The following is a 25,812-nucleotide window of genomic DNA, read 5'->3' as shown; positions in this document are numbered from 1 at the left end:
GGATCTGGAATGGGAACTCTGTTGATATCAAAGATCCGAGAGGAGTATCCAGACAGAATGATGCTCACTTTCTCTGTTTTCCCATCTCCAAAAGTCTCCGACACAGTCGTTGAGCCTTATAATGCAACTCTCTCTGTCCACCAGCTTGTTGAGAACGCTGATGAATGCATGGTCCTCGACAATGAAGCTCTCTACGACATCTGCTTCCGTACCCTCAAACTCAGTACTCCTAGCTGTAAGTTCCATTGAATCCTTTAATATCCAAATTAATAAGCCTAATTGTGTTTCTAAAACTAAATCTTGTTATTGTGCATGATGATGTAGTTGGAGACTTGAACCATTTGATCTCTGCGACAATGAGTGGTGTGACTTGCTCCTTAAGGTTCCCGGGACAGCTAAACTCTGACCTCAGGAAACTCGCTGTGAACCTAATCCCATTCCCACGTCTCCATTTCTTCATGGTGGGTTTCGCGCCGCTTACTTCCCGTGGCTCACAGAAATACATTTCACTCTCAGTCCCTGAGCTGAATCAACAAATGTGGGACTCCAAAAACATGATGTGTGCAGCTGATCCACGACACGGACGTTACCTAACAGCCTCGGCTATATTCAGAGGACAGATGAGCACGAAAGAAGTCGATATTGAACTCATAAACATACGGAACAAGAACTCATCTTACTTCGTTGAGTGGATCCCAAACAACGTGAAATCCAGCGTTTGTGATATCCCACCAAAGGGACTCAAAATGTCGGGGACGTTTGTGGGCAACTCGACGTCGATCCAAGAAATGTTCAGGAGGGTGAGCGAGCAGTTCACGGCTATGTTCAAGCGTAAAGCGTTTCTGCATTGGTACACAGGAGAAGGAATGGATGAAATGGAGTTTACGGAAGCTGAGAGCAATATGAATGATTTGATCGCTGAATACCAACAATACCAAGACGCCACAGGTGATGATGAAGAGGGAGACTACTTTGAGGATGAAGAAGAAGTTGAAGGGGGAAGCTTATGAGACTTGATCCATCAATATATCAAACCAAAAACATCTCTACTTCAAATATAAAGAAACGACCCTCGATTATCTATCTTTTTTAATTTGTTTTAATGTTTTTTTGTTTGTTACTTGTTTGTTGGTAAAATTGTTAAAAATAAAGTTTGAGTTTCCATTTGTTTTTTTTTGGTGTCATGTATTTTGCCATTTTATTTAATTCTGCCATGCTTCCTCTCTTTATTAAGGAAAGTTTCCGAAAATTGAAGAATAGTTTTTAGATAACTGAGCATCAACTAGAAGGTAAGTTCATTTGTAGAAGATACCATCACACCCAGGATCGAGTCACGTTTCCTATGAATGTAGGAATTTGGTTAGTTGTGACAATGGTTGACAAAAAAAAAAAAAAAAAAACTAATTAGAGCAACAATATTCTTTTACTTATTTAATTTGAAGATAGTGTTTTACTTTTATTTTTACTTTTGATTTATTTGCAGCTAAACAAACCGGACGGGTGCGTCTAAATCAACAAGGTACCTTGCAATTATCAGGAATGAGGCATTCGAAGAACAAAGATGATAATGAAAAAGAAGAGGAAGAGGATATGAAAGTTGAGCTCAACAAATACACAACTGGTGCTTATCTGTTGATAAGGCAAACAAGATGCAGACCATTTTTGCGCAATTCACAGAGGATCAGATGAGCAGATATGAATGTTTCAGGAGATCTAGTATTAAATAAATCAAACATGGAAAAGTTATATAGGAGAAGAATCACAGGGGCACAAACGATGGACGACAGTAGGAATATGGTTGTGCGTGGTATCGCAATGATGTTTGTTGGTGAACTCGTGGAAACAGCTCGAGTTATTATGAGGGAAAGGAAAGAGTCGGGACATATTAGACCTTGCCATATAAGAGAGTCCTATCGAAGACTGAAGCTCCAAGGAAAAGTGCTTCAAAGATCAGTTCCGCGGCTTTCCACTAAAGAATGACGAGGAGAAAGAGCAACCATCATGCATGTTCTAAACCAGTGGCTACCTCTTAGTTTTATTTTCTATTTTGCTTAATAATTAGACATGTTCCTGTTCCTAGAACGCAGAAACAATCTGCCAATTCTTCCATTACTCTTAAAGAATTCGTCCCCAAAGGATTCTACAAATTGAGTCACTAAAAACCGATTACAAATTCAGTCTTATAATTCCAATTACTTGGCTCTAGGTTTTTTAGAGACTCTGCTAGCCACAAAATCATCATCTGTGTCGTCATCACTAACATCATCAGAGTTCTTCTTCCTCTTCTTGGTGGCTGGTTTGGAAACAGTTCCCTTCTTTTTGTCTGACAAAGCTTCAGAAGGTGATTTTTTGGCCTCCTTCTTCGGGGGCACTGATTTGTTGTTGTTGCTTCTCGGAGTAGAAGCTGCAGATTTTGTAGGAGAACTGAACTTTCCACCCTTTTGCAGTTTCTTCTCAAGAACTTTCTTAGCTTTTTCAGCTGGAAGCAAACCAGACTCCATCAACCTGTGATCAACAACACAAAAGGGCTTCCAATAAACAGAGCACTCTAAAATCAAATGATGAACAAACCCACACAATAACCATCCCAGATATAAAAATGCTTTGCGTGATTGGTTTAAAAGGACTCTTCTTTCTTACAAACAATGCGAGTCTATGATGTTCAAGATTCATGTGAGCTAAATGCCGTGTCACTAAACACACAAGGGACCATCAAAACTCAAACACAAGTATGGCATTATGTCCCAAAGGAATAAATCAACTTGGTGTAGGACTCAGCTTACACATGGAGTGATCAAAAGACAAAATGATCAGATACACATTACCAAAACAATACATATGTGTTTTAAGTTGCAGATCAATGCAGGGGAGACAAAGGAATATAAGAGCCTCACCAAATCTGAGCCATGTCGCTAGTGGGAATTTGCTTGTAAAGTGACTCGTAGAAAATCCTAAGTGGATCTCTCTGCAGAATTGCAAAATCAACAAGAGAAATAAAACTTCAAACGAATTGGCCAATAAATCTAAAAAATCAGAGAAAGAGAGAGAGAGAGCAGCCCAAAAAGGTACCTCTTGAGGTTGGTCTCTCTTCTGACCAGGCAAATCATATACTTTCTTTTCTCTCTTTTTCTTTGGTTCTTCTTCTTTCTCTGTTTTCTTCTTCTCCTAAACCAGAGAGAGAGAGAGAGAGAGAGAGAGAGACTCATCAACACAATGCTACATCAAATTTCTCACAATTCTAATAGTTTATAATCAAACAGAGAGAAATATAAATAAAAACCGAACCTTTGAGACACCAACAGAGGAATTCCTCTTAGAAACAGGCTTCTTCTTCTCATCGTCTTCATCATCAATCTCCTCCTTCTTCTTCACTGGCGGCTTTGAACGAGATAATGTGATGGGTTTATCATCATCATCATCATCGTCTTCATCAATCTCCTCCTTCTTCTTCACTAGCGGCTTTGAACGAGATCTAGATAATGTGATGGGTTTGTCATCATCATCGTCTTCATCAATCTCCTCCTTCTTCTTCACTGGCGGCTTTGAACGAGATCCAGATGAAGATAACCTGATGGGTCTGTCATCATCATCGTCTTCCTTCTTCAATTTCTTCGAACCAGCATTGTTGGCATTCGTGGGTTTCTTCTTCGCAAGAGAACTCAGGCTCTTATTGTCTTCCTCAGCCTCCTCTTTATTCAAAGCTTTCGAATCCTCCGAAGGCATATCTTCTTCGATCAAACAAAAATTCGAAACCTTTACTGGAAAATTTTCGGGAGATTTGAGAAGAAGAAACCAACCGCACACCGCTGTGTTCCTCCTCCGCCAATTGTGCCCTAATCCAAAAATAAAAGGGTGCTTGGAACGGTGTCGTTTCATCTTCTATACCAAAATGCTAAAATTTCACATTTCATTGAACCGGACCAAAATTTCTATTTCTGACTTCGGTTTGGTTCAAGTCTCTCCTAAACCGAATAAGTTGGATTTGATTTGGTGAGTGAAGGAGAAAAAGCTCACTTTCACACACTCACTGGCTCTACAAACAATATATAAACCAAGAGAACAAGAAGAAGCCATATATGATCTTATTCAAAATATCAAACTCATACAAAAAGAAAGAAAGCATCAGCTACAATCGAAATAAAACCGGAAATCACACTTCTTCAAAGCCGCTTGAAATCTTTGTTGCATTGCCAAATGTTCTGCCATTGCTGCCTCCTCCTCTGATTAAGCTTCAAGACACAATAATATAGAGACTCTTATGAGTTTCCTAACTAAATCAATGCTGGGGTAGGGGGATAATTCTAAAGAACTTCTTAATAAACTAATGGGTGTGGTCAGTTGCAAAATATACACTAAGTTTCCTAATGAAAGAGTAATCTATATGGCTCCAGAAGATGGAGACTTCAACTTGGGAAGTCTAAAAGTCGAAGTGAACAGCTTTGGGATTTCTGTAACTGAGTCCGACGTCGTTGTGTTCACTCTTTTCCTCTTTGAGTTTTTGCTTACCTGATATAAAAAGAAAAACAATTTAAACTCAATATGTATATCTTCTGTAGATGATTGAAATTAATCAAATATTGTAATTCTGTTCTATTTTAAAACACACAGACACCACAAGCATACTCAAGTTAATAAACTACCTTTTCAGTAGATGATGATGCAGCAGACTTCTCTTTCTTAGCAGTTATATGAGATCCCACCGTGTTTCCATTGCTACGCTTTTCAAGTTTTGTGCATCGAGTTAAAACCGGTGTAAAACCACGAGACTTCTTCAAAGACTCAAGATCCCGTGAGAGTTTTGAGATCTCCTCATCTTTCTTAGTAGAATTCGTCTCCATTTCAGCCATCTTAGCCTTTAACCTTGAGATAGTCTCATCCTTCTCTTGATTAGCTGACTGAAGCTGCTCTTGATAAGATATAAGACTAGAAACTTTCGAATTTGCTTCAGCAATCTCATCATCCTTTGTCTTCAACTTAACACTAGATCCACTTTCAATACGTTCGAACTGTTCCCACGCAAACCCATTTTCTCGTAGAAGATCAGATACCACACATTTCTTTTCAGCAGCAAGCTTCTCATACTCAAGCTTCAGTTTTCTGATTTTTGCCTCCAGTGACTTAATAGCTGAACCTTCTGATCTGCCACTTTCATCCTGCATATACACATAAAGAAGAAGCATTTGTATGAGTTCCTGAAACCAAAAAGCCTACAGTAGCTTACAAAATATAAAACTTTCACTTACATTTGTAGTATTCAGAGTTAAGAAATCAAACCAAGCTTTGAAGTCCTTTAACTCATCCATCGTCTGTTCTGCAATTTCCATGAAACAAAGAATGAAACTTTAGTCCGTAGGAAACAAAAGGAGCGAACTTGATTATAAAATCTTTACCAAAACAGTCACTTACCCAACTTCAAATTGCAAAGAGAACGATCGCTGTCCTTTAATCCGCACAAGAGATTGCATTTAGAGGTCTCAAGCGACTGCATCTTCTTCATCGCTTCAATTTCTTTCCTCATCTGTAACAATGAGAATAAATTCAGACGAATTAAGTACATTAAACTTCAAAATTCTTAAGCGAAACCCTAAAAAACCCTAACTTTATCGGAAATCAGGAATCAAAAAGGGGGTTTTTACCAGAGAGAGTTGATCTTCGTAATTTCGAACATCAATAAGCCAATTCTCGCACTTAGTATTGATAGAACTTTCAATCATCTTCATATCTTTGAGAAGCGCTTCGACTTGGTCTTGCTTCGTCTGTATAATCTTGACCAAACTCTTGAATATTATATCCCAGTTTTCCCGTTCCGAAGATTCTCCAGTCACCGATTTAACACCCATCTCGCAATACCCAAGTTCCAATACCAATTCAAAGAAGTACAACACTTCACAGCAAGAGTTGTAGAGAGAGAGAGAGTGATTTTAGAGAGAGAGAGAGATAAGACCGTTATGAGTTGCACAATACCAAAAAAAAAAAACAGAGAGAAAGAGAGATTCTTTGTTAATCGATTCGGAGCGTTTAAAGTTTTAAACTTTACAGCCACCCACGGCTCTTCAATGGGCCTTTAATGGGCTCGTTCTTCTACCAATTGAATAAACCGGAGCATGAATTTGTGAATTCGTGATTAAAACCACCAAACCGGTGAGCATTAATTTGTGAATGATTAAAACCAAACCGGTTTAGTGTAATAAATTAGATAGATGCATCAGACAAGACAAGAGACCCTTTTTGCAAAAACAGAACCAGAAACTATCAGTCTCTCACCTAACAGCTTCCACGTGTCGACCTCGCGAAAGTAATGGCATTGGCATTGTTGTATGGTTGCGTTAAGAAATCTACAGATTCATTCATTCCCCAAATTCGATTCGAAGTTGTTTGATATAAATCATTCATTTTAATCACACATTGATCTCTGAGAGAGAGAGAGAGAGAGAGAGAGAGAGTTGTTGTTGTGAATCGAAGGATGAAGGCGGAGAAGAGTCAGATTCAGTCGGTGATGGCGTGGATTCGCCGGCAGCCGCCAAAGGTGAAGGCTTTTCTTGCTGTGGTTACGGCAATGGCGGTGCTTGTTTTCCTCAGGGTGATTGTTCATGAACACGACAACCTTTTCATCGCTTCTGAGGCTGTTCATGCCCTTGGCATCGGTGTTCTTATCTACAAACTCACAAAGGAGAAGACTTGCGCTGGTACGTTATATATATATATACTTTCAAATCATGGAAATTTCTGTGTTCTTCTATTGGTTTTTAGGGATTTGATTCTAGAAACTGCGATGCTGTCGTGTTTTTGACATGTTTGAAATTTTCAATAGGGATATCTCTCAAGACGCAGGAGCTAACGGCTTTGTTTCTGGCTGTGAGACTGTATTGTAGCTTTGTGATGGAGTTTGATCTTCACACATTACTTGATTCAGCTACTTTGGTGACCACTCTTTGGGTCATTTATATGATTCGTTTCAAGCTTAGACCCACTTATATGGAAGACAAAGACAATTTTGCTATCTACTTTGTCGTATGTTTACCAAACTCTTTCTTTTCACTTTGGTATAGTTTTAATGTGTTTTGAGTGTTGAACTTGTTTGGTAGAAGAATGTTACTATTAGAGAGAAGTCTGCTTTCAGCTCAGTGCAATGCTAGAGTAAAGGCTTTTTTCGTTTTGACTATATGTCTCTATGTATGTGTTCAATTTTTGTTTATAGATGTCACTATTTGACATTAAAGCTTTGAAATCACATTTTTGGACTTATTTAGTAGTTGTATCATATACTCGCGCTTTACCTAAGGTTATATCAAGAATCAAGAACAGAGTTATTGAACTTGTTTACTGATAGTTATTGAGAATCTTCATATCAATGTAATGTTTTAAGAGCTTTTTCTCTTTCTTGTTTCAGGTAATCCCATGTGCTGTTATATCTTTCTTCATTCATCCATCAACACGTCACCACATCATAAACAGGATTTCTTGGGCATTCTGTGTCTATCTTGAAGCTGTTTCAGTTCTTCCTCAATTAAGGGTCATGCAAAACACTAAGGTACTCGATACTAAATCGTTAAGTTTTTGTTTTGTTACAAAAAGGGCTGAGTCTGAATCTTTCTCGAATGTTATGTCTTTTTTTGGTCAGATTGTGGAACCATTCACTGCACATTACGTGTTTGCTCTGGGAATTGCTAGGTTCTTGAGTTGTGCACACTGGATCCTTCAGGTTATTGAGTTTTTATTCTTGACAGACTACACATAATAAGGTCATATTGTCTCCATTTTGTAATGTTTTCTAAAACATGATTTAAATGCGCGTAGGTGTTGGATACGCAAGGGCGGTTACTGACTGCATTAGGGTCTGGACTGTGGCCTGTAATGGTCCTCCTCTCTGAAATCGTTCAAACCTTCATTCTCGCAGATTTTTGCTATTACTATGTTCAGAGGTAAAAACATTTTTACTGTGGCCTGTAAAATGGTCCACCCATTAGATATAATTGCCACATTGTTGGAATGTTATTCTAATAGAATGTTTCTGTTTTTGGGAACAGTTTAATGGGTGGACAGCTCGTTCTCCGTCTCCCATCTGGTGTGGTGTAAGAAGCTTTTCGGAATGGGTCGCTTGAGCATGTGGAGGTTTAATGATTAGAGATTTTGAGATACTCCTATAAGTTAAAAGTTTTTGATAGCAAAGAAGCATTAAATTTAGAATTAGCTTTCCAAAAATAATGTTAGTTCGGATCTCGTTTGTGATGACGTTTTTACTCGACGATCATATGACTTCAAAGTTCACAAACAACGCCTACAGTTCCAACTTTTGGCCCATTGGACAAAAAGAATTATAGAAACCTCTGCCGTTTTTAAAAATTGGTTGGAAACAGAACATCAAAACTGTGATGATAAAAAGTACGCCATGGTGTTCTTTAATATGTTTAGAAGACAGAAGACTCTTAGTGTCAGAGGTTGCTTGATCCCTGAGTTCTCATTTTACTTCCTAATTTATTTTACAACATTAAAAACAAAAATTAGATATCCTCTCCAAATTTATCTGACTTGAACTCTTTTCGTCGTAATGAGATCAAACAAGTTATGAGAGGTTTGTATGGGACTATACGTCTACTGTCTACATATAGAACTATTGTGTCACAGACAATTCGTACGTCCGTAAACATTATGCTATAAGAACTAACAACTAAAACCAGCTTAGCAGCTTCAACTTCCATAGTTAATATATAGTTGAAAACAGATGATGAAAAGGCTCAAATAGTTGATAACACGAACACGAGCTTAAGAGAAGAAAATTTGAGTTATGTATAAGAAGAAAAGGAAAAAGAGACATGAAATCAACCATCAATATGTTTGACTAAACATAAAAACCGTCGTGATGATGAACAATCCGGTCTTCACTTTCTTGTTGAGACTTATTGAAAAAGTCTATACAATCTGAGATAGCTTCACTGTAGTGAGAGTGTGAGGAGTAGTACGAATTACTGCACGATATCTTCGGCGTCTCTAACCTCTCACAACCATTGCTGGAGTCAGCGGTTTTGTGAGGACGCACGGTGGAGGAAGAGGAAGGAAGGAAGACTATCCTCATGAAAATCTTGCGGAATTTTGAGAAGAGCTTCATGGACGAAGATACACCTATGAAGCTCTTTTTATTGTGATTATGATGACGGTCTAAGTAATGATGATGGTTAAGTGGTTCGTTTATATGAATGGTGAATGAGTGCGAGTGTGTGTTAGGAGGAGCTCTCTCAAATGGCTTTTGCATAGTTTTGGGGAGTATATTCTATATAAAGTTTATTATTATAGCCTGTCTTGCATGTGTTTTGTTTGATTGTGATGCTCGTTTATATAGACTTTTTTATACACATTGTAAGGGGTTGTTAGGAGCTTTCATAATCTAGTTTTTTTTTTTTTTTAATGAAGAGTTGTTAAATATTGAAATATTAAAATTTGAAGGATTAATATAAACGTTAGTGAAAAAGTGAGTTGAGAGATTAAGTGTATGATGTTGCATGTGAACAAATCATTTGTATGGGTTCCTCTGTCTTCGGCAAAGTGAACTTTTCTTTTTCTATGAAACTTTTTGGATATAGAATTGGCTGTATGGATTAGTCAGCTATCATCTTCAGGGTGGATTTAAATAATTTTATTATGATTACTTTGATGATCAACCAAGAAATTCAAGTGATTCAATCAGCTAAACTATTTGCGTTTTGTTCATAAATCTATATTATTAGTACACAATATATCATATGGATTGAAGGATTCAATAAAAGGGGAAACAGTTTGACCAAATTTTTGTATATATATTAATGTCCAATAGTTATTATGAAACCAAATCTTACTTTGGGAATTTTGACTAATTTATAGAAAAAAAATAGAAGTAGGTTATCACTTATCACATGGAATGAGACCCGAGCTTTCGTTGACAATGAGGAAACATATTGCCGAGAATTGATCAACGATTAATCATGAGCTGATTATACAAATGCAAAATTAAAAAGCTAAATTGTACTCTCTAGCTACTAAGTAATTATCATGGTGTTTGAAAATAAGCTGTGGTCCTGCTTCAGATACATTGTACACTTGGCTTTGAACTAGTTAATCAGTCACGAACATTTTAGGACCATTCCGTAAATATTAATTCAAAATAAAATAAAATGATTATAATCGGCTAGAGAACAAAACAAGAGTTTGATGTTAAATCTGAGTATGTTTTTTTCCAAAGAAGAGCATAGGCTTTTGGTGTAATGATTATAGGATGAGGGGTTCTAGTTATAGTATAACTTATATTTGGTTGGTATAATTAAACTTAAGAGAGTTATGATTATGTCTTCTACTTAAAGATAAAACAACACCTGGATAATCATAACTTAGTTTAATTACTTTATCATTTCTCTCAAATTATTACGACTAACTAATTTAAAATTCAATTGGTTTAAGGTGTTGGTGTATAGAAAAAAAAATAAATACTATTTATCTACTAACAACTGGACGGGATTTGTGAATTCGAGAACCTCCAAGTCGGTTGATCTGCTCATATAGATAACACATCCCAATATAATGGTCCAAACATCGACAAAACAAATATAGGTAACTATTTGAGTCGAGATGGTGACACTAAAACTTACGCATCCTATCATTCTATTTCATTACATTACGGATAAGGCCTAAGGAAACAGAAATTGTTTTTAGTTGAATTCTGGAACTTGAGACACCTTGTTGGATAGTTACTAATCAAAATCCACCCACGGTACATTTTATCACTATAGTAAATTGAAAATCCTTTCGGCTCAAATCCTTAAACCATTCTTTACGGTAAATTTGTAGTACTTATACTGATTCTTTTTTTTTTTTTTGGGTAACGTGAGAAACGATTGTAATTAAAACAATAAATTGATGACTCGTGTAGTTTATAATTTTTGAGAAATAGTTGAGGAGGTATATATGTAAAATATTTGTTGACGACGATGGATAAGAACAATAATAGTGGATTGTATACCATTCAATACACACACCATAGAATATTTCTATTACCTGTTGATTTAATATTTTAAAAAATGATCATTTTATTTAATTAATGAGCATTCTTCAGAGTTCAGACTATACCTTACCGACATATGTATGTATGTATTAATGTATGTGTCACAAGATTTTACTTAAAAAATTATATGCAAGCAATCTAGCCTACTTGACTCGCATTCATATTTCTTATGATGATATCGATTTGAACGAGAAACCCTAATTGTTTCTACACACAATATTCACGTTTTGGGATTAAATCCTTTAATTTACAGAAGTTAAAGGAAACAAAATTTATATATATATATATATATATATTTCAAAATCTGATAACAAATGACGATGAAGATGGTCTAGTTATCTCCTTGTTATTTAGACATAGTTAACACTTAACACGAACGATGATCAAGATTCAAGCATAATTATTAATTACCACCACCATTTTTTTCATTAGAGAGACATGTTCTTTAATTTCCGGTGGAATTAAAGAGATATATACTAATTATTGGTGGAGGAAGAGATGCCGAGAACTCCAGCCCACACTTGCTTCCTAACCTTTGATCTCTGCGGCTGAATCCCAAAGGAGCCACCACCTCCACCACCACCTCCACCCCCACCGTTACTACCGCTGCTGCCGCCGTTTCCACCGACAGTCGTTGTTGAAGATTGGCCACTAGGGTCGCTCATGTTTTTTTGCTTTCTTGTTTCCACCGAAGAGTGCTTGTACAAAAGAAATGAAAAACTAAAAGTTTGATAGTTATAGTCGTCGGGATCACGAGAGAGACACGAGAAGGAATTTTTTTTTTTTTTTTCTTTTCTACCGCTTGCAATGAAAGATGTACAAACTTCTGCACAATGTAGCTTAATATTTAGATAAATTTATTTTATAATTTATAGGAAAATAAATAAATATATATAATATATTAACTATTTAATTGGCATATAGATAGTTTATTAATTTGTAAAAAATAAAGTGAAAATGTAATGTTTTGAGTAGAAAATATAGTTTTTGAAAGATATCTCGAATGAGGTTTGACAAANAAAAAAAAAAAAAAAAAAAAAAAAAAAAAAAAAAAGATATCTCGAATGAGAAACGCTTTCATAAAAAAATCTTTTACTTTATTTTTTTATTTTTAGTAAGAGTCTCCCAATAGAAATGCTCCAAAGTATGATCTTATCTTCGAATCCAACGGTGCATAACTAATCGAAGCCATGTGTTACTTACTACTACTACGCACTAGTCACTACGATATATGAAATATCTTTAGCAACAACATTAATTATTTTATTAGAGATGCAGCCGCCACGCCACGCACTCAACCTATACCACTCACAGTCTCACACCACCATTATTGAGGCCTTCACTCGTCAGCATGACGCATTCACTTTGACGTCATTAATTAGTAGCTACTCTTTTCTTTTTAAAGAGGGAAAAAAAACCTAAATGGCGAAATGTATAATTTGTCAAATACGTACATGGCAAATTATACATTATACTGTATACACTACAAGTATGAAAGTTAACGAAGTCATAAGGAGGATACTGGTCAAATATAAAATAACATCTCTAGACAAAACGGATTTCGACTTTTAACGATATTTGTTAAACATCAACCTGAAGTCAAAATGTGAATAGCTGTGAATAATACAACAAATAATATTTGTTCAAAGCCCCTAAATTTTGACATAGTAAGGACGCAAGTTATTTCAGATATTAAAAGGCAATTTTCATCTCAGTTATTGATAATTTTGATTATTTACAAATTTTCTCATGTTTGACATTTCTTATATTTATAATTTTTATAATATAGTTATTGTAATTTACCCAAAATGTAATTTTATCATTTGCAGCGGTACGCCTGTTTGTATGTTGTATGGGCCTAGCAATCAACAATCAAGAGAATTAGCCCAAACGTAACGGGTCCAGTCAACCAACGTTTATAGAAGTTAACAGATCCACTGTGGCACTCAAGTAAGCTAATTTCTCTGGTGAAATCCAGGTAGGTTCAAGCCTGAGCATTGGAATCGTTTTTTTTTTTCCTCCTCAGTCTCAAGACTCTGAAAATTCTACATCAAAAGAACAGATCAAGATCCAATATTTAAGTCTGAAGTTTGAAAAATTTACATCGAACTAAAACGACAAATAACATCATTAATAGAATCGATTATTCCTGTTTTAGAAAGAAACCATTATAAAAGGTAAGAGTTCTGAACTTTTTGTGTTTGCTTTTTTAGCGCGGTACTCCCGTTGAACGAGCTTTCCTCAGACTCCCGCGAGTGACCCTTAGTGTTTCCTCCATTATCGTCTCTTTCGCAGATGACGCTCGCTGAATCGCAGACGCTGGTTGTGGTGACGCTGCAACAATCGGTGCCGCTTTCTCTTCCTCTGTTGACAATGGCTGTGGCGGATCAGCGTTTGTTTTCGTGGCGGTTGAGGGAGATGGTGGTGGTCCAGGTGGAGGTAGAGTAGTGAGTTTGGTTTGCGACACGCTTGCTTTTGCTTCTTTGATCTCTGTTTGCTGTTGTTGTTGTAGCTGCTGCTTACGCGGGGAGGATGAAGGAGGCTTTGGTGATGATATAGGTTCTTTGGTTAGAAGCTGTGGTTTCTTTGATTGCAGACGCGCTTGAGGAATGGAAGCTGCTTGGCTCGTCGTCTTAAGATCCGGTTGTTTCTGTTTATCCTCTTCTGCTTCTGCGTGCTTCTTTACCTAATGAATCAAGAAAGTGAGAAACACTCATCAACATTATCACCATTGTACAAGGAGAAACATATTTTAATGATCTTCTAGCGAGCATATAGAAGAAGATGAAAAGCAGATAGATCCCTACGTTGCTACTCTTGGTATTTTTAAAGTGCATAAATATGAGTACCTTAGGCTGAGGTTTTGGTGTTGATTGTAGAGCTACAAACTGAAGGATATCTGTGATTCTTGTTTGTCCATAGGACACTGCTTTTCTGCAGTATATAACTGCCATATCTCCAGCTTTGGTCCTTAGCTCAATCAAGTTACGGTCGATTTCATTTTCATGCTTCGCAACATATGGTCTAAAGAAGGAATCGTAAACGTATGTAGTTCCCTGTGGAAAGAAAAGAAAAGTACAGTGAGATAGAACTCAAATGGATCACATACAATGGTACTACTACTAACTGACTATCATTTAGCTACCACTAGAGTTTACTCACTCTGGTCTTGGGGAACCAAAGATATATGACAAATGCCAGCTTTGCTTCGCTGTATAGCGGAACCCTTCATGAAACCAGGAACAGAAACAAAGTAAGTACATCATATATCTCAATTTTCATTTGAAAGCAATCCTATATCAATAAGACCAACCAGGAAGCAAAAGCATCGCCAACTCTTTCGAAAATGGTCAAAGCAGCCACCAAAATCCTGCAACAAGTTTGAAAAGAAAACTAGACTTTAATTTACAACAAAAGAAAACTCATAGATTAGAAGAAAGAGATGAGAAAGCCAATCAACACAAACCAATATTGGCACCAGAACCGAAGCTGTTGCATCTCAGGCTTATTCTTCTCAACCGCTTTGTAGCATTCATAAGCAGGATACGCATATCCAAATACCATTCTGCCAACAAACGAAAAGTCAAAAATACAAATTCACAAAATCCCTTGATCAAGTAGTTAATACTAATGAAACCTCAAATAAAAGAGATCAGATTCATACACAAGCCCTCTTGTTAGAAACGATCCAATCATTGTGCACACCTGATAAAAAGGAACAATAAAAAAATATAATCATCAAGCCACACAAATTATATGAAGAACATACAACAAAAGATGCATGAGTATATATATACTATTTCAACTAACAAGAATCAATACTCATAACAAGATTAGAATCAATCAATGAACCGAACCCTACTATGTAATTTCTCCAGCTAAGGTATACATTAACTTTTTACAAAAAAACTCATATAGCTGGATCATCTAATGCTCTCTCAACCAACTAACACATAAAGAATCACGAGTAATCATTAAAGCTTAATCCTATGAACGAATGTACATTTGAAATCTACTCTTCTTAATCCTTACTGGTAAAATTAAATTAGTGTCGGCGATGAGATGACTAGAGCAAATTCAAATGTGATAACCTCAGAGGATTCAAGTGAACGAGATTTGTGTTCGATTTTGTTTTTTTTTTTAATCTCAGAGCTCTCTTCGAATTTTGAAAATCGAAGCTACGAATCTAGAGAAGATGCACAAATTTGAAATCGATTGCAACTAAAGCATCTGATACAGAAACTAAAAACAAGGAAGTGAAGATTGATGAATAAGAGCTTCAAATCGATCGCCATTGATAAAACAAACACATTAAACTGAGCTTCAACCGACTGAACAAATAATACCTCCTGAAGAAAAGAAAAAAGTTTCTGGAAAGTGAATCGAATCGGAACAGTTCAAAGTAGACTTCGGCGGAAACGATTTCGAAATGTCGGCGGACGGAGCAGATTGATCGGCGTAATGCGGCCGGAGACCGTTACGCAGACGGCGGCGAGAGCGAGAGAGCGGGGAAAGAGACAAAATGATTATGAGAAAGAAAAAAAAAAGAGTAAAATAATACAATTCAATTTTTTTTTATTTTTCTTGTCAAATAATACTACTATTTACTTTTATTTGAAAGGGGGTTAAGTGATCCTCTGTGTTATGAGCTAGCGTACACTACGATTCTTAGAGGTTAATCTCTCCTGTGATTTGAATTGGACGGTTTAGATCTTTAACATCTGGGATTCGATGAATGGTATACTGTAGTCACTTTGTAGCTTATCGTTGCTAGTCTTACTATGATCCAAGCTTTTCTTGTGAATTCTGTGCTGGAATTTATATACTTTTTACCAATTTGATCATTTTTTTTTCTTTGGATTCTTTTTATTTTCTTAATTTGATTGGTTGACTGATTTATTTTCCCCTAAAATAGTTAATGAGTATGGCTATAATTGTTCATATAATTATGACCAAAATGGTAGTTTATCTTTTGATGAATTCTTTGGTGGATTTTTATTTTTCCTACTAATTTGGTCCCTTTTCCCCATTGAATTATATATAATTCCTATTAATGTTTTACACTATTCTACAAACAATAAATAAGTATGGCTATAATTTACCAAACATTTGAAGTCTTCATAACAATGATTTGTAATTTGTAAATATAAAATGATAAATATTTTATATTTAGAATTTTACTGTTACATGAAAAATTAGACTTTGGTTTTATGTTCTATCAAGTGAATTCATTATGCATCATGAGTTCATGACCATAAAAATACCAAGAGCAGGGAAAGAGACAAAATGCTAATGACGGAAATAAAGGTAATTACAAAAAAAAATTGAAAAACCATAGTAGCTATTGTTACACAAGTCACACTGTTTTTAGTTTTCCTTATGAGCCATTTTTAAATATTTACTTTTATTAAAATGGTGTTAAGGGATCTCCTTGCAATTGCTTAATAAACCATACAATTGGGACAATAATTTTAGACCAGCAGCATTATAGCATTCAAATCAAATAAATCATACAAGTCAAACAAATTATACGAAATATTTTTTTTCAAGTTTGAATCTAAATTTTAGATTTGGAGAGAGGGAGTAGGAAATGGTTTGTTTAAGTCCTAATGACATAATAATAACAATGAGAAACTTAGTTCTCAATTGTAATCTATTTAATTTGATTCGACAAATCTCGTGCACAAAATCTTATTTTATAATAAATTTTTTTAACCATATAAGTATAATAATTTAAAAATTACTTTAGTCGAAAAAATAGAATAATTTGTTGTTGCCAAATCAGAAAAATGTATGTACCATGTCAGTTTTTTATTTGAGTATAATATTATCATCCTTTAATGAAATATATATATATATATATATTCTTTTAATCATTTTAATTAGAAAAATAATGAAAGCTGCGAAAGCTCACACCACACGGCCAAAAGCTGAGCAACATGACGGTGAGTATCTATATTGTTTGACCAAATATGATGCACACACGGAATGTTTTGGTTATCACACACTACTTTAATGCAAAGATGATAACCAAATATGATGACCAAATACATATTTTACAATAGACGTGTTTTTTCGAACTAATAATTATTACGGATTTATTTTAAAACTAGTTTCATAATAGAACTAAGGGTAAACTATATTTGCATTACTATATACGTAAAACATGGAACTCAAAATTAAGTAGCACTAGATAAAGCTTGGAACTTAATACAATATCGTGTCCAAATTTCTGTAATGTTGGGAAATCTAAGTGGCAAAAATAAGTATACAAAGTCACACAAACCGTTTCGATTCGCCTAGCGCTGCTTCGCTAACACTGATGGCTCCTCAATCTTACAAAGGTTTATCTACATTGCCAAAGATTCTGAGACTCCAGCTCAATATCAAAATTCTGGACAAGGAAACCAGCTCAATATCAAAGATTGTTAATCTTGTTGCTTTGGAAATGATAATGAAAAAAAAGGGTCGTCTCTCTGCCCTCCTTGCAGAGACTGAGGCAGAGATCTCATCACTGATAAACCTCCATAGATTTAATCTCGTTGATCGTTGCAAGGGAGAATTCTCCCTTGATGATGCTGATATACGTCGTCCTATTACTATTCAGTTTGTTTTTAAGTGTTTATTTCCCTTATTGAAAAGACTTAACCTTAATTAATTCCAGACTTGTGTAATTAAGGCTTATGAGCCAAAAAAAAAAACATACAACCAGATTTTATATTCTACATCATTGGATCATATACAATTTTGAACCCATATATTTTGATGAAAATTATATATGATTGATAGGAAAAAAATTAAATGTCAGATACACAATTTTTAAAAATATAAAAATCAGCTGTCTTATAAAATTAAATCTGATCAAAAAAATCATGAATTTAACTTGACGTCCAGGCGAGATGGATCAAACTGGTGACCTCACAATTGTTGACTGTTAACTGTTGTAAGCATATTAATCTTATTTATACTGGTTCTGAAACATTATCTAAAATTTTTTTAGCCGATGTGAGACGTTGTACATAGTTCTTTTATTTCCATAAATTTAAAATTTTCATTTTTCTAAAAATTCTTAATATAGAAAATTCTGGAAATTTAAAAAAATGTTAATGAATGACATGTCAAATTCTGATAGGTTGTTTAAAATAATTCTTAATATAGGAAATTCTGGAAATTTTAGAAAATATTAATAAATGATATGTCAAATCTTGTTTAAAATCTTATTTGGACAGTTTTAGGACCTTACTTTTATTTAATATAGATTAGTTTTTCGACGCAATCAGAGAAGAGAATAATTTGGCCAGAAGCCCAAAAAATTTAGGCCTACAAATTAATAAAAAAGAAAACTTTTAAAAATGCAATAATAGGAGATTGAAAGATTCGAACTCCTTACCTCAGGATCTACACTTAGACTAGACCCGTTACCAACTGAGCTGAATAAAAAATTTGGATGCTCAAAATCGAAAGGTTACTTATATCATAAACGGCTACAATCACATGTTTGGCTTGCTTGGCCTCAACGCCATAACGGGTAAATAAAAACCGGATGCGGTGGTTGAAGTTGACTAAATGACTCGTAATGAATTTTACAGGTAACCAAAAAAAGAAGAAGTTGATTAAAACATTAGAACGTCATGGCAACTACCAAATTGGGACATTGCAACTCGCCCACGTTGCTTCCTTCCCAGGCAAGGGGAACTCCCGTAATTACGAAAACAAAATTGGCAAAAACGGATCCCGTCCCGCGTGGTTTGATCAGTGTCGGTGCGCCCTCTCTATTTCCTTATTTTTAGCCAAAATCTGTTTGCTTTCGAAATCCCTAGATCTAGCTCTGTTTTTTTCAAAAAGAAAAAATCGACCTAAGGAGAACAAAATGGTGGCGAAACCAAAGTCAAGATGTTGTTGTTGTACTTGGTTCATTGGTATCATCGTCTTAATCGCTGTTATTCTCGCGGTCGTTTTAACATTCAAGCATAGATCAAACCACTCCAATGATGATCAACCTGGCTCCATTGACAAGAAGTACGCTGATGCTCTCAAGATCGCTATGCAATTCTTTGATATCCAGAAATGTATACAATTCTTGCACCCCACCCTCCTCCATTTTTTTTTTAAATCACATTTCTCGTTTCTTTTGTTCGTTGTAATGCTTATCTCAAATTGTGAATATTACGGTCTCCGAACTCATAGCTTTTTGAATATCATTTTTTTCTTGAATTACATTTTCAATGTGTTTTTCGCTTTTGGCACATATTATATATATTCATCTTTTGATGCAGCTGGTAAGCTAGAGAACAACAAGATATCATGGAGGGGAGATTCAGGTCTTAAAGATGGAAGTGAAGCAAGTATCGACCTATCCAAAGGTCTATACGATGCTGGAGATCACATGAAGTTTGGTTTCCCTATGGCTTTCACTGCTACAGTTCTCTCCTGGTCCATTCTTGAGTACGGTGATCAAATGGCTTCTGTTGACCTATTGGATCATGCTAAATACTCTCTCAAATGGACTACTGATTTCCTTATCAATGCTCATCCTTCTCCAAATGTTCTCTATATTCAGGTACGTTAATGCTCGTTGCATCATTATGTATATGAATCTTTGATTAGAGTACTGATTTAGATTTATTCAATTTGTTTTTTTAAATCATGGAGGTGGGAAATCCGGAGACGGATCATAAATGCTGGGATAGGCCAGAAACTATGACTAGGAATAGAACTCTTACCAAGGTTGATACAGAGACTCCAGGGACTGAGGTTGCTGCGGAGACAGCAGCAGCTATGGCTGCAGCATCTTTAGTCTTTAAAGAAAGTGATACCAAGTATTCAAGCACGCTTCTGAAGCATGCGAAGCAGTTGTTCGATTTCGCAGACGATAACAGGGGATCTTACAGTGTCAGCATACCTAAGGTTCAGCCTTATTACAACTCAACTGGATATGGGGATGAGCTTCTTTGGGCTGCTTCATGGTTGTACCATGCAACAGAGGATAAAACATACCTTGACTTTGTGTCGAAGAATGGTGAAGAGTTTGGTAATTTTGGAAGCCCGTCGTGGTTTAGTTGGGACAACAAGCTTCCAGGAACACATGTAAAATAAAGACAAGACACTTCTTTATAAATCATATGATTCATGTTCTTGCTTGTTTGATTAATTTAACATTTTGGTGTGACGACTTGTTACGTTTGCAGATACTATTATCAAGATTAACCTTCTTCAAGAAAGAGTTATCAGGAAGCAAAGGACTTGAAGGTTATAAAGACACAGCAAAAGCTGTCATGTGTGGACTTATACCAAGCTCCCCAACAGCTACATCTAGTAGAACTGATGGTACTTTTCTTACACCTCACGTTAAAACCATTCACTAATGATAGAAATATATCTGAATCATCACTTATTGTTAGTTATCTAATTTTGTTTTGATAGGTGGTCTAGTATGGGTTAGTGAATGGAATGCGCTGCAACACCCTGTGTCCTCAGCATTTTTAGCTACACTGTACAGTGACTATATGCTCACCTCTGGTATTAAGGAACTGTCTTGTGATGATCAATCCTTTAAACCTTCAGATCTCAGAACATTCGCCAGATCTCAGGTCCGTACGTATAGATTACTATAGGAATGAGGTTACCAAAATAGTCTATAAAATTAACATCACATTCAGAGAACATAACTTGATATATAAATATATAATGTGCAGGCTGATTACATGTTAGGGAAAAATCCAGAGAAAATGAGCTATTTGGTGGGATATGGTGAGAAATATCCAGAATTTGTGCATCATAGAGGAGCATCGATACCAGCTGATGCAAACACAGGATGCAAAGATGGGTTCAAGTGGCTTAACTCGGACGAACCAAATCCAAACGTAGCTTATGGTGCACTTGTTGGTGGACCGTTTTTGAACGACACGTTTATAGACGCAAGGAACAATTCTATGCAAAACGAGCCAAGCACTTATAATAGTGCTCTTGTCGTTGGTCTCTTGTCAAGTTTGGTTACTATGTCTTCCTCAATAGAATCCTTTTAATTAGAAATCACACACACCTTATTTGCTTCATTCTATAAATGTTATGTAATGTATAAAAATGTTAATGATATATGGTTTTGTCGAGAGCATTTACAAATGAAATGGTCCCCAAAGAACAAAGAAGGGGTGAAAAGGACATTTCACAGAAAAGGCAATAATTACATCCACAAACCAAAAATGCTCTGCAAACTAGAAAAGAAGCAAAAGAGCCAAAAGTGGAGAAACGTGTGATGGATCTCTTTCAGTCTTCGTCTTCTTCCTCCAACATGTTCGACCCTTCACTGTTCACTCTCTACTCTCCACTTCTCTCGCTTCTTTCCCAAAGTAGCTATCTTTACAAAGATCCATGTCTCTTCTGATCAGATCCACGTACGTTTCACACCTCACTCTCTACCAACCTAGAAACTCAAAATCATCCTCTTTCACCAATCAAATCTCCTTCTTCTCGTCTTTTAATCACAACCCTTTTGTTAATTTGGTCTATAAACGAAACCCAACAATAATGCAATCTGTTTCTCCTTCTTCTTCTTCGAAAATGGCTGTTAAGAGCTCCTTGATTGACCCAGACGGTGGTGAATTGGTGGAATTGATAGTACCGGAATCTGATATTGCGGCGAAGAAAGCTGAATCAGAGACGATGCCGAAAGTGAAACTGACGAAGATTGATCTTGAGTGGGTACATGTGATCAGCGAAGGTTGGGCTAGTCCTTTGAAAGGGTTCATGAGAGAAGATGAGTATTTGCAAAGTTTGCATTTTAATTCTCTTAGGTTACAAAATGGTACTTTTGTCAACATGTCGCTTCCTATTGTTCTTGCTATTGATGATGACACCAAACAACAGATCGGATCATCCCAAAACGTTGCTCTTGTTAGCCCCCAAGGTGATATCATCGGTTCTCTCCGAAGGTATACATATATCAAAATTACAACTTTGTTATGTTTCTTCAAGGAGTAGAGTCTTAAAGTATAGTCCTGGCTTGTTGATTTGTTGATATGTGTAATCCTGTTTATAAAGTAATGTACTTTTTTATATATGAATCTTTGTTTGTGAATTGTAGTGTAGAGATATACAAACACAACAAGGAAGAGAGGATAGCTAGAACTTGGGGAACTACTTCTCCAGGATTGCCTTATGTGGAAGAATACATTACTCCATCTGGAAACTGGCTCATTGGTGGCGATTTAGAAGTTTTTGAGCCGATTAAGTATAACGATGGGCTTGATCATTACAGGCTCTCTCCCAAACAGCTTAGGAAAGAGTTTGATAATCGTCAGGCTGATGCTGTGTTTGCATTCCAGTTAAGGAATCCTGTGCACAATGGACATGCTTTGTTGATGAATGATACACGAAAAAGGCTTTTGGATATGGGTTACAAGAACCCTATTCTCTTGCTTCATCCTTTAGGAGGTTTCACGAAAGCTGATGATGTTCCTCTTGATGTTCGAATGGAACAACATAGCAAGGTAAAATAATTCACTGGTCTTTCTCTGAGTTTGTCTTCCTTATAAATCATTTAGGTTATGATTTTATTTGATTATGATGTTGTAGGTTCTAGAAGATGGAGTTCTTGACCCAGAAACTACTATTGTCTCGATATTTCCATCACCAATGCACTATGCTGGTCCAACTGAAGTTCAATGGCACGCCAAGGCTAGGATCAACGCTGGTGCTAATTTCTATATTGTAGGTCGTGATCCTGCAGGAATGGGCCATCCTACTGAGAAGAGAGATCTTTATGATCCTGATCATGGGAAGAAAGTCTTAAGCATGGCCCCTGGACTTGAGAAACTAAATATTCTTCCATTTAGGGTAACATAACATAATTTCTTGACTGCAAAATCTTAGTTTCTTGATTATCTCTGAATATGCTACTTCAGTTCTCAATCATGTGTGTTGTTTGTATCTTTCAGGTTGCAGCTTATGATACAGTCGAGAAGAAGATGGCATTTTTCGATCCTTCTCGTGCAAAAGAGTTTCTTTTCATTTCTGGAACAAAGGTAAGAGACCGAGTCTTGTGATTCTTACTGAAGGCTCCAGTTTCCAAGAGTCATCTTGATTGCGATTAGACCTGAGTTTTTTTTCTCGGTTTTCTTGTTTTTTTTTTCTTATAGATGCGAACTTATGCAAGAACAGGGGAGAATCCTCCAGATGGGTTTATGTGTCCGAGTGGATGGAATGTTCTTGTCAAATACTATGAGAGCTTGCAAGAAAGCGAAGAATCGTCAAAACAACAAGCCGTTGTTTCAGCCTAAAGAATCTAATTAGCATCTCTTCCAGAATTGAAGCTTCTTAGTGATCTATAAGAGGCTTTTTGTTTCACCTTTTGGAATTGTATTGCTTAAACTATTACCCTTGGATCCATGTTTTTTGTCTCATGGAAACTCATAATGTTCTGCAAACTCGAAACCAAATAATGTTCTTGATGATGAGTGAAGTTTGTTAATAATTTCCAAGGTCCTCAATATTTCTCCGTCTCCTCTATTTCTTTGTCAGTTCATACTTTAGTGAATCGAAAACAGAAAAATGAGAGGCAAAAAGAGAATGGTCATATTTTATTACTTATTGATGTATCCATATATGTAGTGTGCAAAGAAAATAAACTAAAATAAATGGTTTTGAAACCAAAAGTCAACTAATTTTCACCCATGGTGTTTGTTTTCATGAGAAACTCAAAACTCACAATACCACAAAAGAAAGAAAAAAAAAACTGAAAGTAGAATATACCAAAACATTACAAGGACTTATAGCTCATGTAGCAGAGATACTTTTGAATTTCTTCACTCGGCTCTAGATTGACCAGCTCGAGAAGAGAGGATGATACCAACAATGAGACCGTACAACGCAAGTGCTTCAGCAAAGATGAGAATCAGAATCATTCCCACGAACAACTTTGGTTGTTGCGCATTGGCTCTGCATCACACAAAAGCACAAGATTACAAAGACAAACATCTTCACACACATAGAAACAATATCAGGAGCTGCTGCTAACTCATATACCCTTAGATTCTCACATCCAGTAACAGAAAAGTAAAAGACTTTAAGATAGCAAAACAAGAAAGAACAGCCCTAGTATGAAAAGAACTAAGCTCTCGTGATACTGAATCAATCAAAAAACTACCTTGCTGTTCAACTTCATCACAGGATCATAAAAGTTTGAATCTTTTCGTGACTCAAAGTATGAACAAAGAATCGAGATTTGACAGAGAATCAAACCAAACACAAACCAAAACAAGCCTAACATATGTTATGATAAGTTAAACATCTTACAACAAACTGAATTAGCCTAGAGATGATCAACTTCATCATCACAGGATCATAAAAGTTTGAATCTTTTCGTGACTCAAGTATGAACAAAGAATCGAGACTTGACAGAGAATCAAACCAAACACAAACCACAACAAGCCTAATATGTTAAAGAAAAGTTCAACATCTTAGAACAAATTGAATTAGCCAACCTATAGATGATATCATCGTGGGAATCAGATTGAGAAGTTACCTAACACCAGCATCACCAACGATGCCAATAGCCATACCAGCGGAGAGACCAGCGAGACCACAAGCAAGACCAGAAGAGAGATGGGCATAACCATCGAAGAGATAGTAAGACTTAGCCTTAGGGTTGATTCCAGTACTGATGATAACAGCAATGATGAGACCATAGATACCTAAAACACCAGCCATAACAACAGGAACGATAGATTTCATCACAAGCTCTGGTCTCATCACACCCATCGACGCTACACCAACCCCGCTCTTAGCTGTACCGTACGCTGCTCCCATACCTGAAATAAAAAACCAAAAATCGGATCGGATTGGATCAAAATCAAATCGGTGATTTCAATTTGTGCGAAAAGGAAAAAACAAAAAAGAGAGAGATCGGAGGAATGGGAAATTTAGATGTTGTTACAGGAGAAAACAAGAGCGGCGGCAGCGCCGAGGAATCCGAAGAAAGGAGCAGTTTCATCGCCGCTAAAACTTGAAGCCATGGCTCGTTTGATGAGATCTGATCGGTAAAGAGACAACAAAAAAAAAAATGTGTTTTTGAGGATTTGGGAGAGAAACAGAGAAACCAATCTTCTTCTTTTGTTTTCTTGTCAAATAATAAATGATTTGATTTTGATTGTTTGTTTAGTCATTGCCGGCCGTACGTCGGCTTGTGAAATTAAACCGGTCTTAAATTAGCTAACCAATCTAAACCGAACCATACCAAATTACAATTTTATCTTTTATGTATGGCTTTGGACAATACGAGTGTGTAGTTTATATAGATTATTAGAACTATAGAGCTAGAGATGGAGATTTATAGTTTGAGTATAAGTGTATAACTTAGAGAATTGTTCATGTAATGAACGTTGATCATATATTTGTATGTAGGCATTGTGTCTTTAGAGTTAATTACTTTTGAGTTGTGGTGGACATGACTAATAACATCGCTCAAGAATATATTCGATCAAATGAGGAAATTGATAGTATATTTTAATTTTTTTATTTGACTCGATAAACTTAAAAAGCATTTGATAAAATTAAACTACAAGAACGATTCTCTAACTTTAGTTGGCGATTTAGTTGCTTTTTATTATGAATTGAGAGAGTGATATGTTTGAGATTGTTGAAATATCTTGAGTTTGTTGAAATTATGAATTGTTATCCAAATTTATGAGTGATGTATCAAGTAATTTAACTAAACGTGAGATGCCACTTGTGTTCTCTGTCACAATGCACTTGAAATGAGAGACCATCTATTTTTCTCTTGTGAG

At 35.9% G+C, this 25,812-nt stretch overlaps 9 protein-coding genes across 9 annotated transcripts in view; 4 read left to right on the top strand and 5 right to left on the bottom strand.

Moving 5' to 3' along the window:
* Positions 1-1,207, top strand: part of LOC104756348 (tubulin beta-5 chain-like) — a 3,828-nt gene extending 2,621 nt beyond the window's left edge. The window contains exons 3-4 of the mRNA XM_010478924.2: positions 199-235; positions 325-1,207. Of these exons, the coding sequence (XP_010477226.1) occupies positions 199-235; positions 325-1,010 (723 nt within the window). The 3' untranslated portion in view covers positions 1,011-1,207. The remainder of the gene's footprint in view (positions 1-198; positions 236-324) is intronic.
* Positions 2,074-3,848, bottom strand: LOC104756346 (DNA topoisomerase 1). The gene is made up of 4 exons (XM_010478923.2): positions 3,286-3,848; positions 3,070-3,165; positions 2,895-2,965; positions 2,074-2,505 (listed from the first exon to the last, which is right to left on the bottom strand). Exons 1-4 carry the CDS (start codon positions 3,721-3,723, stop codon positions 2,193-2,195), a joined length of 918 nt encoding a protein of 305 aa, XP_010477225.1. The 5' UTR covers positions 3,724-3,848; the 3' UTR covers positions 2,074-2,192.
* LOC104756345 lies at positions 4,059-5,967 on the bottom strand. The gene is made up of 5 exons (XM_010478921.1): positions 5,637-5,967; positions 5,407-5,518; positions 5,244-5,311; positions 4,641-5,153; positions 4,059-4,506 (listed from the first exon to the last, which is right to left on the bottom strand). Exons 1-5 carry the CDS (start codon positions 5,838-5,840, stop codon positions 4,378-4,380), a joined length of 1,026 nt encoding a protein of 341 aa, XP_010477223.1. The 5' UTR covers positions 5,841-5,967; the 3' UTR covers positions 4,059-4,377.
* Positions 6,234-8,335, top strand: LOC104756344 (putative ER lumen protein-retaining receptor C28H8.4). Its single transcript, XM_010478920.2, has 6 exons — positions 6,234-6,686; positions 6,812-7,011; positions 7,391-7,531; positions 7,622-7,702; positions 7,798-7,922; positions 8,028-8,335. The coding sequence occupies exons 1-6, from the start codon at positions 6,464-6,466 to the stop codon at positions 8,074-8,076; spliced, it is 819 nt and encodes a 272-aa protein (XP_010477222.1). The 5' UTR covers positions 6,234-6,463; the 3' UTR covers positions 8,077-8,335.
* On the bottom strand, positions 11,292-11,878 carry LOC109130040 (serine/arginine-rich splicing factor 1-like). Its single transcript, XM_019239240.1, has one exon. It carries the CDS (start codon positions 11,692-11,694, stop codon positions 11,506-11,508), a length of 189 nt encoding a protein of 62 aa, XP_019094785.1. The 5' UTR covers positions 11,695-11,878; the 3' UTR covers positions 11,292-11,505.
* LOC104756341 (HVA22-like protein h) lies at positions 13,061-15,598 on the bottom strand. The gene is made up of 7 exons (XM_010478918.2): positions 15,376-15,598; positions 14,694-14,734; positions 14,496-14,594; positions 14,343-14,399; positions 14,192-14,255; positions 13,879-14,085; positions 13,061-13,715 (listed from the first exon to the last, which is right to left on the bottom strand). The coding sequence occupies exons 2-7, from the start codon at positions 14,723-14,725 to the stop codon at positions 13,239-13,241; spliced, it is 936 nt and encodes a 311-aa protein (XP_010477220.1). The 5' UTR covers positions 14,726-14,734; positions 15,376-15,598; the 3' UTR covers positions 13,061-13,238.
* Positions 18,733-21,143, top strand: LOC104756340 (endoglucanase 2). The gene is made up of 6 exons (XM_010478917.2): positions 18,733-19,098; positions 19,306-19,589; positions 19,682-20,116; positions 20,218-20,356; positions 20,453-20,619; positions 20,725-21,143. The coding sequence occupies exons 1-6, from the start codon at positions 18,900-18,902 to the stop codon at positions 21,052-21,054; spliced, it is 1,554 nt and encodes a 517-aa protein (XP_010477219.1). The 5' UTR covers positions 18,733-18,899; the 3' UTR covers positions 21,055-21,143.
* LOC104756339 (ATP sulfurylase 2) lies at positions 21,243-23,484 on the top strand. The gene is made up of 5 exons (XM_010478916.2): positions 21,243-21,960; positions 22,113-22,518; positions 22,604-22,864; positions 22,966-23,052; positions 23,167-23,484. The coding sequence occupies exons 1-5, from the start codon at positions 21,401-21,403 to the stop codon at positions 23,305-23,307; spliced, it is 1,455 nt and encodes a 484-aa protein (XP_010477218.1). The 5' UTR covers positions 21,243-21,400; the 3' UTR covers positions 23,308-23,484.
* On the bottom strand, positions 23,591-25,141 carry LOC104756338 (V-type proton ATPase subunit c2). Its single transcript, XM_010478915.2, has 3 exons — positions 24,963-25,141; positions 24,552-24,837; positions 23,591-23,965 (listed from the first exon to the last, which is right to left on the bottom strand). Exons 1-3 carry the CDS (start codon positions 25,039-25,041, stop codon positions 23,833-23,835), a joined length of 498 nt encoding a protein of 165 aa, XP_010477217.1. The 5' UTR covers positions 25,042-25,141; the 3' UTR covers positions 23,591-23,832.

This window comes from Camelina sativa, chromosome 17 (genome assembly GCF_000633955.1).
Source record: "Camelina sativa cultivar DH55 chromosome 17, Cs, whole genome shotgun sequence".
In the NCBI taxonomy this organism is placed as follows: Eukaryota; Viridiplantae; Streptophyta; class Magnoliopsida; order Brassicales; family Brassicaceae; genus Camelina; species Camelina sativa.
Note: the sequence above shows the minus strand (reverse complement) of the source record. Positions and strands in the feature narration are given on the sequence as shown.

Coding starts and splice junctions, on each gene's coding strand:
- LOC104756344 (XM_010478920.2), top strand. CDS start 6,464: ATGAAGGCGGAGAAGAGTCAGATTCAGTCGGTGATGGCGTGGATTCGC. Junction 6,687..6,811: donor AAAGGAGAAGACTTGCGCTG/GTACGTTATATA, acceptor AATTTTCAATAG/GGATATCTCTCAAGACGCAG. Junction 7,923..8,027: donor TGCTATTACTATGTTCAGAG/GTAAAAACATTT, acceptor TTTTGGGAACAG/TTTAATGGGTGGACAGCTCG.
- LOC104756341 (XM_010478918.2), bottom strand. CDS start 14,725: ATGATTGGATCGTTTCTAACAAGAGGGCTTGT. Junction 14,256..14,342: donor GGCGATGCTTTTGCTTCCTG/GTTGGTCTTATT, acceptor GGTTTCATGAAG/GGTTCCGCTATACAGCGAAG. Junction 14,086..14,191: donor TTTGGTTCCCCAAGACCAGA/GTGAGTAAACTC, acceptor TTCTTTCCACAG/GGAACTACATACGTTTACGA.
- LOC104756339 (XM_010478916.2), top strand. CDS start 21,401: ATGTCTCTTCTGATCAGATCCACGTACGTTTCACACCTCACTCTCTAC. Junction 22,519..22,603: donor GAATGGAACAACATAGCAAG/GTAAAATAATTC, acceptor ATGATGTTGTAG/GTTCTAGAAGATGGAGTTCT. Junction 22,865..22,965: donor TAAATATTCTTCCATTTAGG/GTAACATAACAT, acceptor TGTATCTTTCAG/GTTGCAGCTTATGATACAGT.
- LOC109130040 (XM_019239240.1), bottom strand. CDS start 11,694: ATGAGCGACCCTAGTGGCCAATCTTCAACAACGACTGTCGGTGGAAAC.
- LOC104756345 (XM_010478921.1), bottom strand. CDS start 5,840: ATGGGTGTTAAATCGGTGACTGGAGAATCTTCGGAACGGGAAAACTGG. Junction 5,312..5,406: donor TCTTTGCAATTTGAAGTTGG/GTAAGTGACTGT, acceptor TGGAAATTGCAG/AACAGACGATGGATGAGTTA. Junction 4,507..4,640: donor CATCATCATCTACTGAAAAG/GTAGTTTATTAA, acceptor TTTTTATATCAG/GTAAGCAAAAACTCAAAGAG.
- LOC104756338 (XM_010478915.2), bottom strand. CDS start 25,041: ATGGCTTCAAGTTTTAGCGGCGATGAAACTGCTCCTTTCTTCGGATTC. Junction 24,838..24,962: donor CGCCGCTCTTGTTTTCTCCT/GTAACAACATCT, acceptor TTTTTATTTCAG/GTATGGGAGCAGCGTACGGT. Junction 23,966..24,551: donor GTTGGTGATGCTGGTGTTAG/GTAACTTCTCAA, acceptor TGTGTGATGCAG/AGCCAATGCGCAACAACCAA.
- LOC104756346 (XM_010478923.2), bottom strand. CDS start 3,723: ATGCCTTCGGAGGATTCGAAAGCTTTGAATAAAGAGGAGGCTGAGGAA. Junction 2,966..3,069: donor AGAGAGACCAACCTCAAGAG/GTACCTTTTTGG, acceptor GCAATTCTGCAG/AGAGATCCACTTAGGATTTT. Junction 2,506..2,894: donor AGCGACATGGCTCAGATTTG/GTGAGGCTCTTA, acceptor TGTTGATCACAG/GTTGATGGAGTCTGGTTTGC.
- LOC104756340 (XM_010478917.2), top strand. CDS start 18,900: ATGGTGGCGAAACCAAAGTCAAGATGTTGTTGTTGTACTTGGTTCATT. Junction 20,117..20,217: donor ACAAGCTTCCAGGAACACAT/GTAAAATAAAGA, acceptor TTACGTTTGCAG/ATACTATTATCAAGATTAAC. Junction 20,620..20,724: donor GAACATTCGCCAGATCTCAG/GTCCGTACGTAT, acceptor TATAATGTGCAG/GCTGATTACATGTTAGGGAA.